Source organism: Lagopus muta, chromosome 1 (genome assembly GCF_023343835.1).
Source record: "Lagopus muta isolate bLagMut1 chromosome 1, bLagMut1 primary, whole genome shotgun sequence".
Lineage (NCBI taxonomy): Eukaryota > Metazoa > Chordata > Aves > Galliformes > Phasianidae > Lagopus > Lagopus muta.
The window spans coordinates 118,132,393-118,149,505 of NC_064433.1; the positions used below are offsets into that span (position 1 = coordinate 118,132,393).

Here is a 17,113-nt window from a genome sequence, read left to right on the forward strand (position 1 = left end):
AAGTAGATCTATTTTCCACATTCATTTGCATTTAAACGTTTTGTATTAGTGGTAAATGACAAGTAACGTCGTGTTATTAGCGCACCCCAACATATTCTCTGCCAAGTAACATTGCTGTTTCATCCGCTGCAATCTCTCATATTTACAGACTGAAATATCCAGTGTGTAACAACTTCCTGTGAAGTCACAAGAGATTTAAGTAACCAGTATGAAATGAGAACTAAAACCAATATACTGTATAAAGCAAAACCATTTTGTTTTCCTTTTAAGTAAGAATATCTTACTTAATATATAAATTCAGGCTTTCTGAAAAATATTTTTGCAAACTCACAGACTTTACTAATTTCTTTTGTTTAAAGAAAATTTTAAATAGTTCAGAAGTCATTTGTGAAGTTTTCTAAGTAGACTTTTCTTCACATTATATTTTTACATATGGCCTCATTTTTAAAAATAAAATTTTTTATAATCAAATGAAACTATTTGCATCTTCTTCATCAACCAAAATCACAGGAAACATAGCATAACAGCTAATTCATTGCAATTTCTCCTGAATCTTCACATTTGGTATGGAGTTTCTTAGTTTACAAAGTTCTGAGATGTCAAATATTTTTTTGAGATTTTGTCATGTGAATAAACATGCACATCCACATCAAATAGGAATCTAATGGTGTCACCAGCATGGTCTGGATTTCGTGTCTAACTGAACAAAAAGGGAGGGAGAAGAGACGTGTCTTGCTAGAAATAGAGTAACCTTGCAGGAGCAGCTCCATCGTGATATTTTCTCAAGGTCTGACCCAAAAACCACGTAACAGCTTCCTACCAATGAAATACCACCACAGACCTTCTTCTTTCTTTTAAGCACAGAGTGTGTTTCATTCGAGTTGCCCTTTCTGACATAAACTTTCTATTAAATTAAAAAAAAAAAAAAAAAAAAAAAAAAAAAAAAAAAGGGGGGAGAAGAAAGATAATCTATAGGAGAGTGCAAACATACAAAACACATTAATTACATGGGACACATTCAGCTGAGAAGGCATGCAAAATTATTAGCAAGTGTGATCTGTAACAGCAGTAGCAGCTGAGCCATGTCTTTCTCTCCTCTGTAGTATCACAGGAAAAGAAAACCTGTTTATCTCACCCCCAGGATACTTGCTCTCTTGTCAACAGCACAGTATGGCAAGTGTCAGCCAAGAGAGACTCAAGTGAGATGGTGACATAGTCCAGCATTTCTTCTCTTATCAGCTAACAGTGGAGGATCCCTTTGTTGCAAATGCTCATGACAGGATGGGAATACTGAGAGAGACCACAGTTACCTACCAACTCTGTCAAAAAAGAACATCCTTCAAAGAACACTACCAAAAGTAATCACACATAATTAGCAACAGGACAAGAGGGAATGGCTTCAAGTTGTGCTAGGGAAGGTTCAGGTTGGATATTAGGAAAAACTTCTATGAAAGAGTGGTCAGGCACTGGAACGGGCTGCCCAGGGAGGTGGTGGAGTCATCATCCCTGGAGGTGTTCAAAAAAATATTTAGATGTAGTATTAAGGGACACAGTTTAAAAGGGAAATATTGGTGGTAGATGGGCAGTTGAGCTAGATGATCTTGAAGGTCTTTTCCAAACTTGGTACTTCTATGATTTTATGATAAGTGGCTCCCAATTATTACTGTGGCCAGCAGTTTGTCTTTTTAGTACTATTCCACAGCCTGTCTGAGGCAAGCAGGACTCAGGCCCACACCAAACATACTTGATCAGGTCCTTCATTTTCCTCCAGAAAGAAAAACTTGCCCCACAAACTGCAGACATACAACACAAGCAGCCAGTTTGCCATTTGCCACAACCACAGCTATAGAGCAGAAACTGTCAGAGGAAATCTTCTCCATAAAACTCCTTGGAGAGGGACAGGAAGGATGCATCTCCTAAGCACATCAGCTGACACAGAAGTTTCCCTCACCGATGGTATCTCTGTCTTAAAAACCTCTTCCCATAGAGTGGGAGCAGGAATGACTGGTAGGAGGGGTGGTTCTGTCCTCCTCAATTGTTCTTAGTTGGGGGGGAAGAAAAAAAAAAAAAAAAAATTAAAAAAAAGCCTCTTTAGGTGTTCACTCACCAACTCAGAGAGAATGGAGAGGGGAATCGGAAGCAATCTGTTGGACACCATTAGTACAGAATCAGAGATTATGCTCACAAGGCAAAATTAATATTACTGTTTCTATCCCATCATACTACTGATCATTTCCAACATCCAACTAGATCTTAATTCACTTGGATCGAACCTGTGCCTCATGCCAAATTCTATAGTGAATCCTCTGTTAGACTCCAGTGTAACAGGAGAAACAGTCAGGTAACTTGCATTTCAAAAGCCCAGCACAGTGACCACCTGCAAAAGCAGTTGTCCTGTGCTGAAGATTTATAGGTTTAGCATTCTCATAAACATACAGTCCACATTAGAAGCTAATTCAGAAGAACAGGCAAGCACTAACCAGGACAGATACTTATTGATGCAATAAAAAAAAAAAAAAAAAAAGAAAGCCTGCAAGTATAGGACCAGAATAGCCAAAAGGATTGTCTCTGAATTAAATTTCCTAAGAGGTTTATCCGATTGGTGAACAATAAATTTAAATTAAGTCCACTAAAATCAATATAACAATCACATTTTCTGTCCCTGAGGAGCCATCAGCAGCCAATTGTGAGACTGCAAAAGCCTCCACTTAAATTAGAAGTTGAAATCTGAATGCTTGCTATTGTGTTTCAATGATAAAGTTTTTTTTAAAAACCAACTCAGAAAAGCAGACAACAATATATGCCATATGGGCCAAGCAGGTAGAGACTTTTTGCATGAATTTAGGACGCATTGCAAGCTTTCACTAAAAATTCCTTATTTTATGTACAATTTAGTTCTACATACTATTGTCTCATAAAAGGGAACTACAAATACAAGATGTGTCTGTTTGTCTAATGATAACATCTGTAATTATATATCTGGGGGGAAAAGGAAATTTCAGCTAATAAACAAGGTTCATTCTGTGAAAATAGGTTACATTTGAAAGAATCATGATCTGTCTCCCTTGGAAAGAACTGTTCTCAGTGTTCACCCTACCTTAGATTTTGTCTCAGTTAATTACAGTATTTCCTTTCTTGTTTCTCTTTGCACGGTCTGTACTTTGTGACTGTCTTCTTGTATGTCCATAGCAATTTTTATTTATTTATTATTTATTTATTTGGATTACAACTTTCCATCACTTAAAAATGGTGGAGTTAACATCACACGGAGCCACTCCACAACATAATGCTCTAGAGAAGAAAATCCAAAGCCTGTACAATCTTTGTCAATCCCAAAGATCCAACAGTATCATATTCAGAAAAGCTGCTGAGTACTGAGAATCCACAAGCCCTTCTAAGGAACCTTTCAGTGTATCATCTTTGATTTCCTCTACAGAGATTCGGCTTCCTTAAAGCTGCTGCTGAAGCTTGGAAAAATCATCCACACTAGAAACTACAAAACTCTATTTTAGGCAGTCAAGTACATCTTAACAGAGCTGTTCACAATTTTTTCTACAGCAACGAACGCAGACAGCGTGTCCAATCTTTACAATCATGCAGAAGTTCATAAGAACAGTGAAGTTAGCACTACACCTCTCACTGAGGGGATAATCAAAGTTTTGCATGACGTTACCTTACAGAAAAGAGCATTATCAAAATCCCTCTGCATTGAGGATTTATGTATTATTTACTTTTTTTTTTCCACTCCACTATCTCATCCTTTCTACTGTGAAATACAAGCAGCTAAATAATCATCTAAAACATAATTTGCTATACAGTGAGGGAGTGCATAAAAGATCAGTGAAAAATGACATGGTTATATGACATGGTTAAATAACATGGTTAATATCATGAGGTTTTTTTGTTTGTTGGTTGGTTGGTTTTTAAAGGGCAACTGGCACTCAATTATTACATTCTGATTTCTCTCATTCTAACTATTTTACATTCCAAACATAGCACTGTCTAGTCTCATTGTGATTTTAGGTAGGCTTTTTTCCTACAAACAAAGATATGGAAGTCTTAAACCTCTGATGCAAATTTATTTAACAAGCACTGTCCTAGCAGTAGATGTTGTTATCTTGACTCTGGTTTAAAATGTTAAACCGTTCATACATTGAAAAGCACCTGTTTAAATGCTTTTTAGGACTAGAAATTCGAATACACAAACAGCAAATATGCAAACACCATTCATTTCCTCCCCTTTTGCCCCAATAAATTTACCAGTGCACAGAGCAAGTCTACTGCTTCCAAGATAAGTTCCTGATGGCCAATTCGTGTGACTCCAAGATCTTCCAGTTCTTGATGAGTAATACGTAGCAGCTGGTCGCCACTAATCTTCTCTCTCTCAAAATTCTTAATATATTGCTGCAAGCAATCATCAAGACCTGCAGAAACAGGATGGAAGAAGTAAAGAGAAAAGTTAACAATATTCTATACTGCCATAGGAAGTAATGAATAAATACATACAGAGAATATTTGTCCTATCTTTGAAGATAAATATGAAAACATAATATATATTACAATTGTGATAAGTTATAATTTATAAGTTTTGGAGAGCTATGACAGCCATGCCTTTTCCACCTCTGGATGATACCAACTACTCCTGAAACTCAGACAAAGCCCTGAATTCTTACAGTATACTGTGTTAATGAACATGCACCTGACAGCCTCTAGTAACACATATACTAGAAATGCCTCTATTTCATCCAAGGGGGAGGAGAGGGAACAAGGGAAAGGAGGAAGACTTACTGCCTTCTGCAAGTGCTATATATACTATTATATTAGTTAACAAAATACTGTAAGAGTCTGGCAACAAGGGAAAGCATTTGTGCCAGAGACAAACTAAGAGGCAACGAGAGTGTGAATATATTTAATGCAATATATCAAGACCATTCATGTCTCTTATCCTCTCTCCCAGCACACCTCTGCCATGGCAGGTCACATGATGGAGATAGAGAAGCACTACAGGAGATGCCATTTCCCAGAGACTTTCATGTCCACAGCCTTTTCATAGGACTCTTGACTACAGTACTCCATGAGCAAAACAGCAGAATCACGTAGCATCAGATATGCTCTGATAAGTTTGTTCGTACTCTGCTGGTTTCCTTTTGTACAGGATCAGGTTCTGCTTTGGGACCACCACAATTCTAGCTGTTCACTTTTCGTGCCAGTCCAACAATGTTTTGCCAACTACATGCTTTCGCCTTGAGCAAAGAGCATTGCAAAGCATGAGGTAATGTCACAGATCTCTTCCCAACCAATCTGTGCCTCAGAGGATGAGCCCTGCCTAGGAAAGCTCTCCAGCACATGTATCTCTATGCAAAGCAAATAAGAAAAACTTATATTTTTCAGGGGGTACGGAGGGGGGGGGTCCATATAAACTTTGAATCAGACTGAATACCCCCTAATGGAGGAATAGGATTTCTACTGAGTAGTAGGAATTGGCAAAGTCTTGAATGAACTATTTTAGCCACATCTTCAGAGATGCCACCTTTCTGATAGTTGCCTTGAAACAACAGGGAGCACATCTCTCTTTCCCTGATGATGAAAAGGCATCTGCTTGTTACGTTGTAAGGCAGTGAGAACATTTTTACTTGCTAATCAAAATGTCTGAAAACTCTGAAGATATATGGAAGAGCAAAGACCCGACTGCTGAGCAGGATTCTCAAGAGACCAAGCATATAGCATAAGGCTTCCATAGCATTTTCTTTTCTCTTTCACCTCCTTTAGGGTGCAGGCATACCTATAGAATCTCACACAAGGAACACACACAGGATACCATCATCCTGAAGTGTATGACAGAAGCCTTCTTGATTTATCCACATTTGTACCTGTTTTATTCAAAAGTATTTAGCGCAAGATTTCCATTTGAGAAATTAACTGCATAACTGCATTACAAGCACTGTCTCACATACAGTGACGTTTGTATTTTGAAAGAAATTGAATATGCTTGACGATACATAAAATGCTTCATCTAAAATGTATTAAAATGGACTGTAGATGTGCTTTTGCTAAATGACTAAAAAAAGACATCGGTAAATACTTCTGATATTTCTGTACTTAAGTCCCACACTGCTTACATAGATTGGTGAATGAGAATAATAGATCACTGAATGAGAATAATAAAATTAAAATGTTCAACGTCATCAGGTATCAAAAAAAAAAAAAAAAAGAAAAAGAATTCCCAACATAAGAATCTAGGAAAACAAATCCATAATGATATGACAGATGCACTTAGTAAACACTTACTGCAAGTCTAAATAAAGCTAAAATTCTTCCTCCTGCTGCTATATATTGTATTTTTATCATTCAGTTGTAATACAGACACAGATGCATATAGTTCGTGTATAAGATAAGAAAAAATAAAAAATAAAAAACAAAAATATTACTGACAATTGCTTGACTCACCGATTTCGTAAAATACAGATCCAGGAAAGAACAAAATAACCTAACTGTAGATTACATGACATTTTCAGAATAGCTTTCTACAGTTACTTCCCCTCACTTCCTAAACTGGATATCTTTTTTTAAGAAGTCATTTATTTTTCTGTCATTCTCTTAATCAAGGAACAGAAATTCTTTCTGCAAATAAAACTGCACACTGATAGGCGACACTAATAACACAAAAGGGAAGTCAGCACTCCTCATTCACACCTTTCAGCCCCCGAAGGCTTGGCAAACAGGCTTGTATGCCAGCAGCCAGCAAACTGCAAGGAACAGGCGTTCCTGGTTTACAAGGCCATTTAAGTTGGGACAGAACAAGATGTACAAGATCAACTGCCAGGGGTCCATGGAGTCACCCTGGAAGCCAGCAGGGAAAGCACAGCTTTCTTTAGAGCATTCTGTCTTTTGCAGCACTGCATGATCCCAGCCTCAGTGTAGCAGAAATTGTTCTGTGATGACAATAACTGAGGAACAGTCTCATATCCAACAGCCCCCTCTCCTTCCAAATAACCCTAGGATTCTCCGAGTATATGTAAAGGCACAGACATTCGATTAATGTAAAACTGTATCATGTTAGTTCTCTTCCTTTTAGACCTACTCTTTAAAGGAAATATTCCACTATGTAAGTGGTTGGGTTTGAGTTTTTGACAGAGTCTTCAAGTCTCATGCTCCAGAAATATCACACACTTCCCAGAAGGCAAACTCCCCTATGCTGGATGCTTTCTCTCTGAGCTTACCAGCCAGGAGCTTGGCACTGCTGCTAAACCCCTCTGCATTCTCATTACACAGCCAGCTCAACAGGGGTCTAGATGTGATGGAAGATAACCTTGGAGTTATTTTCCAACCTTGGCAACTCCATGATTCTATGACAGAAAGCAAATACATTGCACATTTTTTCAGCCAGAATACCATTGAGGTACTGTGTTTGCACATGTACTGTTCTCTGCATTAACAGAAAAAGGAGTAACACTCTTCACTGAGTTTAAAGCAAGCTATATCCTATGTGACTAAACAAATAATAAGCAACAACAAAAGTGAGGAGAGAGGCAAAAAAAGAAAAGCTTTCCAAAGGAAACTACTCAGAAATCAGTGCTTTAAACATAAAAAAAAAAAAAAAAAAAAATTATCTAGAAAAAAAATAAATCTCCTGCAAGCTGAACGTACCATAGCTATATATATATTTTTTTCTCTATTCTGTCACTGATTTCTGCCTTTTGTGAGCCAAGCTGGAGTTCATCAAATCATTAAAGATTTTCAGTCGCTCACTGATGCGAAATTGGACAGATTTCTATGAAGTGAATTCCTGTTATTACAGTGGCACGTTAGAAACTGATCGGGAAATGTTTAATTTCATTTTTCTACTCATAAGATTTTCTGGAAAAAGATTGCAAGATGCAGTGCTACTCTCTGGGGAAATCTTCTGTGTTTGCAGTCTTCTAACTAATAACACAATCGCACACTCCATGATCTTTCTGAGGTATTATCTTATTTTCATGCATGTATGGGGTTATCTTTTGAAGCAAGAAAAATCATCAACAACCATCTAGCTCAGAGCCAGAATGTTATGCACACCTGTGGTAAATCAGAGGTATTTCATTGAAGGGTCATTTTCATCTCCCATTTACATCTCAGTTCTGATCCTACCACCTGCTCCTTTTCAAGAAGTTCAGTTTCCCTCCCTCCTCTCAGGGGATGCCTCTATAAGAAGTGAGCTATCTGCTAGGTCCTTAACAGAATGCATGGCAAGAACACAGACTATCTGAGACATGGATTACGTGTATGCAAGTACAGCAATAGTGCATCTCCACTATAGTTAAGGTATGAATTTGTTTCCTCTGAAAATTCAAACAGAAGTAAATTATTAATTTCATGTATCAATGTCTCTTTAAGAGACCAGTGAACCCCTAAATAAGTATTACAAAATATGACTAAAAAAAACCCTTTTTCTACAATGAGATCTACTCCCAGATTTCTAATCAGTTGCTCAGCAGCTACAAGAGAAGATACAGCTCTAAATACAGTGACAACTAGGTAGAAAATTATTCCCCAAATTGGTGGCAAAGAAATTTTTTCTTTAGTTTTTTTTCCTTTACGTTCTTCAGGAGAACTACAATGAAATTGACAGAGCTTGCGTACTTACTAATCTTTTTTCCACCTTGGGGTTAAGGAAGCATTATGAACGTTACAGGTCTAACCTTCATACCTGAAACTTTGAAAGAGGACTATATTTTTGTGCCTCCTTGGTAAATCAGAACAAGGATGTAAACTGATAATTTCCCTTGGTATGTCCTTATTCTCTAAACCCCACAGTTACTGAAGAGCGATTACATACACACAACACATGGAATAATTTTGCAGGGGAGAGGAAAATATTCTGCTTTCTTAAACAGAAGTGAACATTTGTAAATCAAACTAATCCAGCTTTCAGTCTAAAAGGGAAGACTATGCCCTACATGAACTCTGTCAGTTTTACACCTTAATAAATTCAGGCAGTGGACTACAGCACAGCATTTAGTAAGTCATTTTAAAGAAAGTTTAAGCTAGAGTTTAACATGAGCTGGCCACTTGTGTAGCACCATGCAATACCACTTCAAATGACAAACTATTATTACAACATTCTTACCTGAACTAGCATGATGGAAGACAAAATCAGTTGCTTTCTCCTCTCTCAACAAGTAGATCTGCATTACATTTAAAATCAACCACACTTATGGACTGACCATTGTAGAAACTGCACGTTGGTCTACTACATCACACATCATTTTTTGAATTTAAATGTCCAGCTGAGTACACAATAAGTTAAAGCACTGTGCTATGATTCACACATTTACTTTATTAATACAGAGCTGGTAGGATACTAATTTGGTCTCATTATTAAAAAAAACCTTTCCTTCTGCCAAACAGCAAGATCAGCAAACAAGAAACCTCTCCTTACTTCACTCAGTTCAAGCAGAGGGTTGTTTCTGGACACGGCCAGCAACCCAGAGCCAGCAGTTCCCATATGGGACACGCATTCAGACATCCGCTGTCAGGGAACTAGAATGTGAGGGAAGACACAAAAAAGGAAAGACTTCACCACAATCTCTTCATGGGAGATGAACATCTGGAGACTCTCCACATCCTCCAGCCATCATGAGCAAGACCAGCCTGCCATTCCCCACTTTAGAGGTAAAAAATTATACTCTTCTGTCCTTAGAGATGCTTTGGGATCTGCAGCACCTCCTGGGCATTGTATTTGACAAGCAGATGTCACAGTTCTCAGAGATATTTTAAGCGCAGTAGATAGCAAATGTCTACTTATGATAGGATGGCAGCAAAAATTAATGCCATATATGAATTAATGCCCATATGAACATTGCCAGCTAAGAACTGGGAAGCCAAAGAGAGCAATTTGCAAAGGTCCTGAGTTGAAATCCAATCTGGGGTAAGAAGCACTGTCCAGAGTCAGTACTAGTTCCATAATTAAAAACCAAGTCCTGTTCTAGTAATTAACCACTGAAACATCTACTGTTCCTGTGACTACAAATACATTCTCATTTCTCGATCATGAGCTTTTATGAGACCTGGAAAAATATTCATTATATGAGAATGTTGGCAATAAACAGCAATATTTTTTTCATCAAAAAACTCCAGACACGTTAAGACTGAGCAGATCATACCTGGCTCATCAATAGCTCCACTTTATGAAGTCTTGCACCAATTTTTAAAAAGGTTTTCTTGAGAAAAAGAAAACTAAATTAAAACATAGAGAAGGAAGAACTATGTATACAGACTAACTACAGACATGATTTAAAGGTATACAAGACCAAACAGGGTTCAGTATCTAATAGATGAGATTTTCAGTAAAACAAGTCCTAGCTGTTAGACTGAAGGCTTATTATGAAAGTTGGGCTTGTTAATTATGAAAATAATCCCCATTGTTGTGTTTAGTTGTTGATAAATGTCATTATTCATATTTCTCTGAGCATTTTATTACCACTATGCCCATCTGTATACCAAACCCAAATCTCTGCATAATACATATGAGTTTTGCTAAGTATTTGAAATCTTAAAACACAAACAATTCTGCAACATCCAACATAGAGCTACATTTCTTTGAAATTCAAGAAATAGTACCCCTGATTATCAATATTGTTCTCAGTGTAAGAGGTTATAATTATTGTTATATTTAGGACTCTTATATTGGATTAAAACAACTACATTGTTCAACTCCAGCTGTGGCCTTTGCGCACCAGAAATGCTGAAGTGCGCTGAAAAGTTAGTGTGGCTGATAACAGCAGCGGAAATCTCTTTGCTAGTCGTTGCCAAACAACCCACAGCATCATTAAAAATCAGGAATCCCTCAAACGAAGCTAATCAAAGGAAAGCATGCACTGCTCCTGATAAACACTACTATATCCAGCCACAGGGGCACAGGGCAGGCACAATGGGGATGGTAGAAAGCACGCATTCATCCTCATAATTGATTGTGTAAAATGACAGCTTTTAAATTCAGACTCAGAAGTTCAGCACAGTTCAGGAGACATCAAGGGATAAACTACAAACATCTGAACAGTAAGGACTTTTTCCTTTTTCCTTTTTTTTTTTTCCTCCTTTTTTTTTTTTTTTTTTTTTTTAATTTTTATGAAGGAATCCCTTTTGTATTCAGAACTAAGAAAAGACTGAGAACAATAAAGTTGTTCCTTTTAATACTGTGCAGTACCAAAACCATAACTTCTCCAACAAGTTACCCAATTATTATCAATATTACATAACTAGAAACACTGAATCAAATTCCGCCAGAAAATTTCAAAGAGAGAATCCCCTTATCATCTCAAGTTCTATCGTACACTAACGTATGCCCCACTGATCTCTAAAACAGCTTAGAGGACATGAAATATACCAATAAAACTCTTACAAAAAGCAAGAGAAGAATGCAAGTGGCATTGTCACTCTGAATGCTAGGACAAATATATTTTTATGATACAGAAGAATCCAGCCAGTCTGGTCGTATTCAGGATTCCATGATGACAGACTTTACACAAAGTAATATACAAGGAGATCCAGTTCTCCACAAGATTCAAACATGCTAGCCAATAAAGGCATATGCCTGCTGAATAGCTTGACTTCTATTCCATTTCACTTTGCACTCTCCTTCCCTTTCTTCATGTGTAGTTCAGATTGCAGATCACCTCAAAAAGAAAAGCCTTTGGGATCCAATCAATCCTTAACTTCTTCCCTCAAGGTACCACATTTCTTTACCAATTACCAGAAGCAAACTAGAACATGTTGCAACTGTCTCAACATGCAGGCTGTTTTCAATTTGCATTACAAAATTGCGTTTCTAAGTACCATTCACTAAAACCTATTACATCTATTTGTGTTTCATCAGAAATTTGTTTTACTTTCAAATGTTCCCATTTTCCACATGGCTCATTGTACATCTGCCTGCATCTCTACCCCTTTAGGGATTTCATGTTTTCTAAGCGCCTGCTACCATACATCAGAGGAACTGCTACCATACATCTATATGGAAAAATTTCATTGCTAATTCGTTTTGCCTAAAATATAAAGCAATTTATGAGAGTACAGATTTTTTCCACATGTTCTTCTCACCTATAAGCCTTCTAGAGGCTTATTTGTACTGGTATATTTGCACTGGTGCAAAAAAAAGCTTACAAAGAGAGCAACTGTCCATCCAACACCAGCATATGTCTTTAAGACTCCTCTAGCATGCCTTCCAAGGATGTAGTAAGCACTAACAATGTTCAAACATGCCACAAGCAGCACGACCTGAATCAAGCCCAGCACAAGCGGGACAATGCCAGAGCAAAGGAAAGCAAGCAAGGGCCCAATTTGCTTTGTGCAAGCCCACTATCTGTACTCAACTCTATGCCCACTGACACACAGCACCTGCCCAATGCAAAGTCCTGCACCCTGCAACAGTGATAAAGCAAGAGATGACTGCAAGCATTGAAATGCAACCACTATATTCCCAGAGGCTTTGTCTAAATAAGTGTGCTGTTGGCTTCTCCAACAGCTAGAAGGAACAAGGAGGCTGAAATCCCCTCTGGACTTGAGATAGAGAAGTCCAATTTTCTGTAGCTTTCCATCATCTTCCATGATTATTTGCAGCTGTACTTCATAGGATCACATATGACTAAAGGAAGTGCGAAGCTGTCAAGTGTCTCAGCTTACAGCAGGCAGGCAAGAAAGTTTCCCCAAACTCTTGAGTGAACTCCCGCTCACTCTCCTGTATCTCAACGCCCATGCAATTCCCAGGCTCAAAGCTCTCTTGAGCAGAAGTTTGCACAATCCGGCACAGTCTGAGATTTGGGATGCCTTTAGAGCTGTGGGCAGAAAAAAAGCTGTACATCCCCCTCCACATGACAAAGAAACATCTGTAACTTAAAATTGCTGGTCAAATAGTGTGATGTGTAGGAGGCACTTCAGGAAGAAAGGGAAAGCTATACTTCTAATATTCGTTACTTTCTTACAGCAGTACTTCAGATGCCTCAGCAACCATCCTACAGCCCTGCAAAACATAAATGAATCATATATTAAACGGAAAAAACAAGTATAATGTGTAAGACAGTCAAAAGATGTTTATGTAAGCCAAGCATACCCCTGACATTAACCAAGTAAATAACTAAGTACTGGTTGTTCTTTCAAATGCCTTCACATGTTTGTGTTTTCAAAGAGCACTCTGGGGCAGCCACATTAAACACACTGTTGTTGTCACAAGAAGGGCCCTCCTCTTCTCCCTCCCTCACATGGGCTAATATATGCTATTACGCAAAATAGTCAAATAAGCTCTGCCATAGCCTTTATTAAAGTTCTTCTCCATGAAAGCCAGCTTTGCTGCCAAGAATTTGTTAAGCTAAAATACAATTTTTTTGGAGCAAGCTGGAACATCATGTTCCTGAAGAAACAACACAACAGTTCTCAAGGATATAGTCTACTTCAGTATTATACACTGCTTCACACTATGGCAGAAATTAGCTAATAGTTCAGATAAGCCTTCAAGACTTATATGGTGATACCATCACACACAGTCTATGGATTCCACGAGTCCCAGAAGTTTAGTTAATGCAAAGCAATTCATTTCAAAACATGAGCAATTCTTAGGTCAGGCTGCAATGACACTCAGCCTCTCTCCAGAGCAGTAGCAGACAAGATAGTAGCCTAGACTGGGAATGTCTACATGATGACTTCCACCTATGCTCCAAGTTGCTCTTCCTTCTCCCACATGTAGTCTTCCTTATACCACCTACAAGACCATCAAGCATACACAGGTTCTGTCCACTTTCTTCCAGGACTTATTCAGGATTGAGACAGAACCCTAAGGAGGTTACCCACTGCCAGACAGAACATGTACAGATAACTTTACAAACAGCCCTACAATTTTATTACTGCTATGCACAGATCCCATCTATGTTAAGAAGTCAAAAACATTACAGCTTCTTTTCTAAGACAACCTGTTACAAACTCTGTTCAAAGTAAAAAGCTTAAGTAAAGTAGATGCAAGTGTAAGTTCAAAAGCATGGTCTTCCCAACTCTCTTTCTCTCATTAAAAGAGAGTAATATACATCATAATGTAAAATTTATAATACAAAATGAAAACAGGTAAATTGAGAGTGCTTCCTACATGACTGATTGATGGGAAAATACATTTGTTAGTTTCCTATTTTCTTTGGCAATACACTGTCCAAAATAACGTCCTCAGCTTTGCATAACTTGTAATTACATAAAAAAAATTTTTTTTAAATCTGTTTAAGTGACATCTTATAATTTCACTAGCTTCTCATTTTGCATAATCATTTGCTCACATAATTTATCCATATGAGCAAAAAGCAGTAAGCAGGAATTAAGGCCTTCAAAGACTGAATTAATCTACAGCGACATGTTACTGTCTCTTAAGACTCATCAATGTTATATCCCCAGGAAAAAGAGATGAGCACACACATAGAAAGTAATGTGTGCATACATCACACAAAATTAATATATTTTTTTTCCCCAACTACTAACTGCATAGTTCTAAAATTAATGACATGAAACCTCTGTTCCTTAAGCTCTTCACAAAGACAGGATGAGGTATTTATTTCATCAAACATTAGTGTTACACACTACATACATTAGTGCAAAATGTTGCATTTTAATGCTACTAATATTTTCTAATGCACCTGTGCACACCCATTTACTTAACCAATGCAGAGATTAAGATAAAGAAAACCTGAAATTCCTACATTTTGCTGTTTTGAGGGAGGAATATTCAGAAACATCAATGCAGAGGAGGATGCACACCACTCTCAGCCTTCCAGATAATTAATGTAGAAAGAGGCCAGAGACATCACAGAAAACTAGTCATCAGCAACAGCTCTCAGATCTTTACTAGTAGGCAATACAGGACAAAGTGATGCTCTCGTGCATTTTCTTAGGCATGCTTACAAACACCTTGGCACCAAATCATATAGAAGGCATGGTAAACTAAACCAGACAGGTTCAGAGAAGCAGCAGTTTCACATGAGCTAATATATCAAGACCTTATATGAGATAAAAGGAAAAAAAAACAAAAACAAAAACATACAGGATTTAACACTCTGACCTTGAGTTTCCTTTGAGTGATCATCATCCTTTATTCTGCGATATCCCTGAATGGTAGAACTAAATACTTGTATCAGTCAACATGTGATAAAGTGTCCCAGTTATGCATACTTCTACCTATTTCCTCAAGATATCACCAGGAGGTAAACATTGTTTGTATACTTCGTGTGCTAGCTATATATGTCCAACCATAGTATGCATCTTGGGCTTGTTGTGCTTTTCCTGCCCAACTAAGCACTGTTTACTTTATATTATAAAGTGCTAGAAAGAGTACACAGTGCAAAACTACTAAGTATTCTTTTAATATCCAATCTAGACCTGTATAAAAGCTAGGGGAAAAAAAAAAGCCAAAAAAAAACAAAAACAAAAACACAACAACAACCATATGTCCTATATATGTCCCATATACTTTTTTTTTTTTTTTTTTTTTTTTAACTGTGCGAGATCTTCCTTATTCCATATTCAATCTTAAAAGCATGCCTGCAACACAGGTTAGATGCCACTTCAAGTAGTCATAAAAGCTGAATAAATGAATAGCTTGTTGACCATAGTAATTCTGTCTAACCTGTCATGCCTTCTTCTTTGTGTGAAGGAAACAACTGTCCTTGTTACCTACCACAGAATTCTTTAGTCTCATAAAAAAAAAAAAATCTTTCTGAACTTCAGTAAGACTTAAAGGGTGATGTTTTTGAGAAGAGAACTTACTTCATTTGAGCTTATTTATTTCCAAGCACCTGTTCTAAGATATAAAATGCACCACTTGATGATCATTTCCAAATGCCAACAGGTCTGTTAGACATATATGTATCAACTATGTTCTAATCTTGCACTGCATTACATGCATCCCTGTGCTCACACAGAGCAATGATAGATGGGGTCTGGAAAATCTAATGTCTGTCTAGATACGGTGTCGATCCCTTTCTTGTGAGGGAATCTTCTCTGATGAAGTCCCTTTGGGAGCTGGTGCTCTGTATAATGGCCAGCTTCATGACTGTAAAAGGGAGAAAAGTGAAAAATGGAAAAGACTTCTCAAACTTTTAATATTTATATTTCCACATTAATATCCTGCCAACTCATTGGTGTATCTATGAAAACAAAAACAACAGTATGATAATTTAGGACATTCAAATTTCTTAATCAATACTTATGTGGTAAAAGTTACAGACAGAAGAAGCTTCTCTAGGCTAGAGGAGTTTTGCAACACACTGCCCCAGCACCCCATCCTACAGCCAGATGACAGGACTCCTCCCTGAAGACCACTGTCTTCTACATAGCTGCCCCAAGCTCTATCACCTGAAACTGCAGCAATCCCATCTGCAGCCCATTCCAACAGGAGCAGAATCATTGTGGTTGTCACACAGCAGCAAGAATTTATAGCTGGCAACCCCTGAACACCAGTGATGCAACCTTTAACAAATGAAAGCCTGTGTGGCATTCAAAGTACACAGTACTTTACTACTAAGTCTACAAGGCCAGTTTTCCACATAGGAAAGAAGGCAAAGCTACAGGTTGATAAGAAAATCTTGACAACAGGACAAGATTTCTGTCAGAAAACTAGCCACCATCTTCAGCAGATGGGAAGGGAAATCTTGTCAGGGCTTCCAGTGGAAGAATCTATCCTACCACCAAGCTAGTCTATGTAAAGATCAGGCATACTTTGCCTCTATCAAAGCAACCTTTGTTTTTTTCTTTTCCCAGCAATTAACGATACTTTTCCTCACTACACCTGTTAATTTACTAGCCCAACCCACTCCCCCTCTTCCTCATCTTCCCCTTATTCTCTTTGCAGTAATGGAAAAGCCAACAGTATGCTAGCACCCATTTTTCCACCCTCCTCCCTCTGTCAAGGTCAGTGTCTCCTGCAGCACACTGCTTTCATATCTGGCAGGAGACGTTCAGCAGACTGACAAGATCCTTGAGGATTTAGCTACAGCATGTGAGCTGCTGTTAACATCAAGGAAGTCACCCAGAAGGTGTCCCTACATTCATCTTACTGCTGCTACTTGGAAAACCCATGACTAGCAGCAAAGCTTCCAAAGTCATTTGC

At 37.9% G+C, this 17,113-nt stretch overlaps 1 protein-coding gene across 7 annotated transcripts in view; it reads right to left on the reverse strand.

Moving 5' to 3' along the window:
- Positions 1 to 17,113, reverse strand: part of CNKSR2 (connector enhancer of kinase suppressor of Ras 2) — a 208,296-nt gene that overhangs the window by 169,924 nt on the left and 21,259 nt on the right. For all 7 annotated transcript variants that reach the window (XM_048955183.1, XM_048955191.1, XM_048955198.1 and 4 more), the window contains exon 2: positions 4,261 to 4,424. In XM_048955183.1, the coding sequence (XP_048811140.1) occupies positions 4,261 to 4,424 (164 nt within the window). The remainder of the gene's footprint in view (positions 1 to 4,260; positions 4,425 to 17,113) is intronic.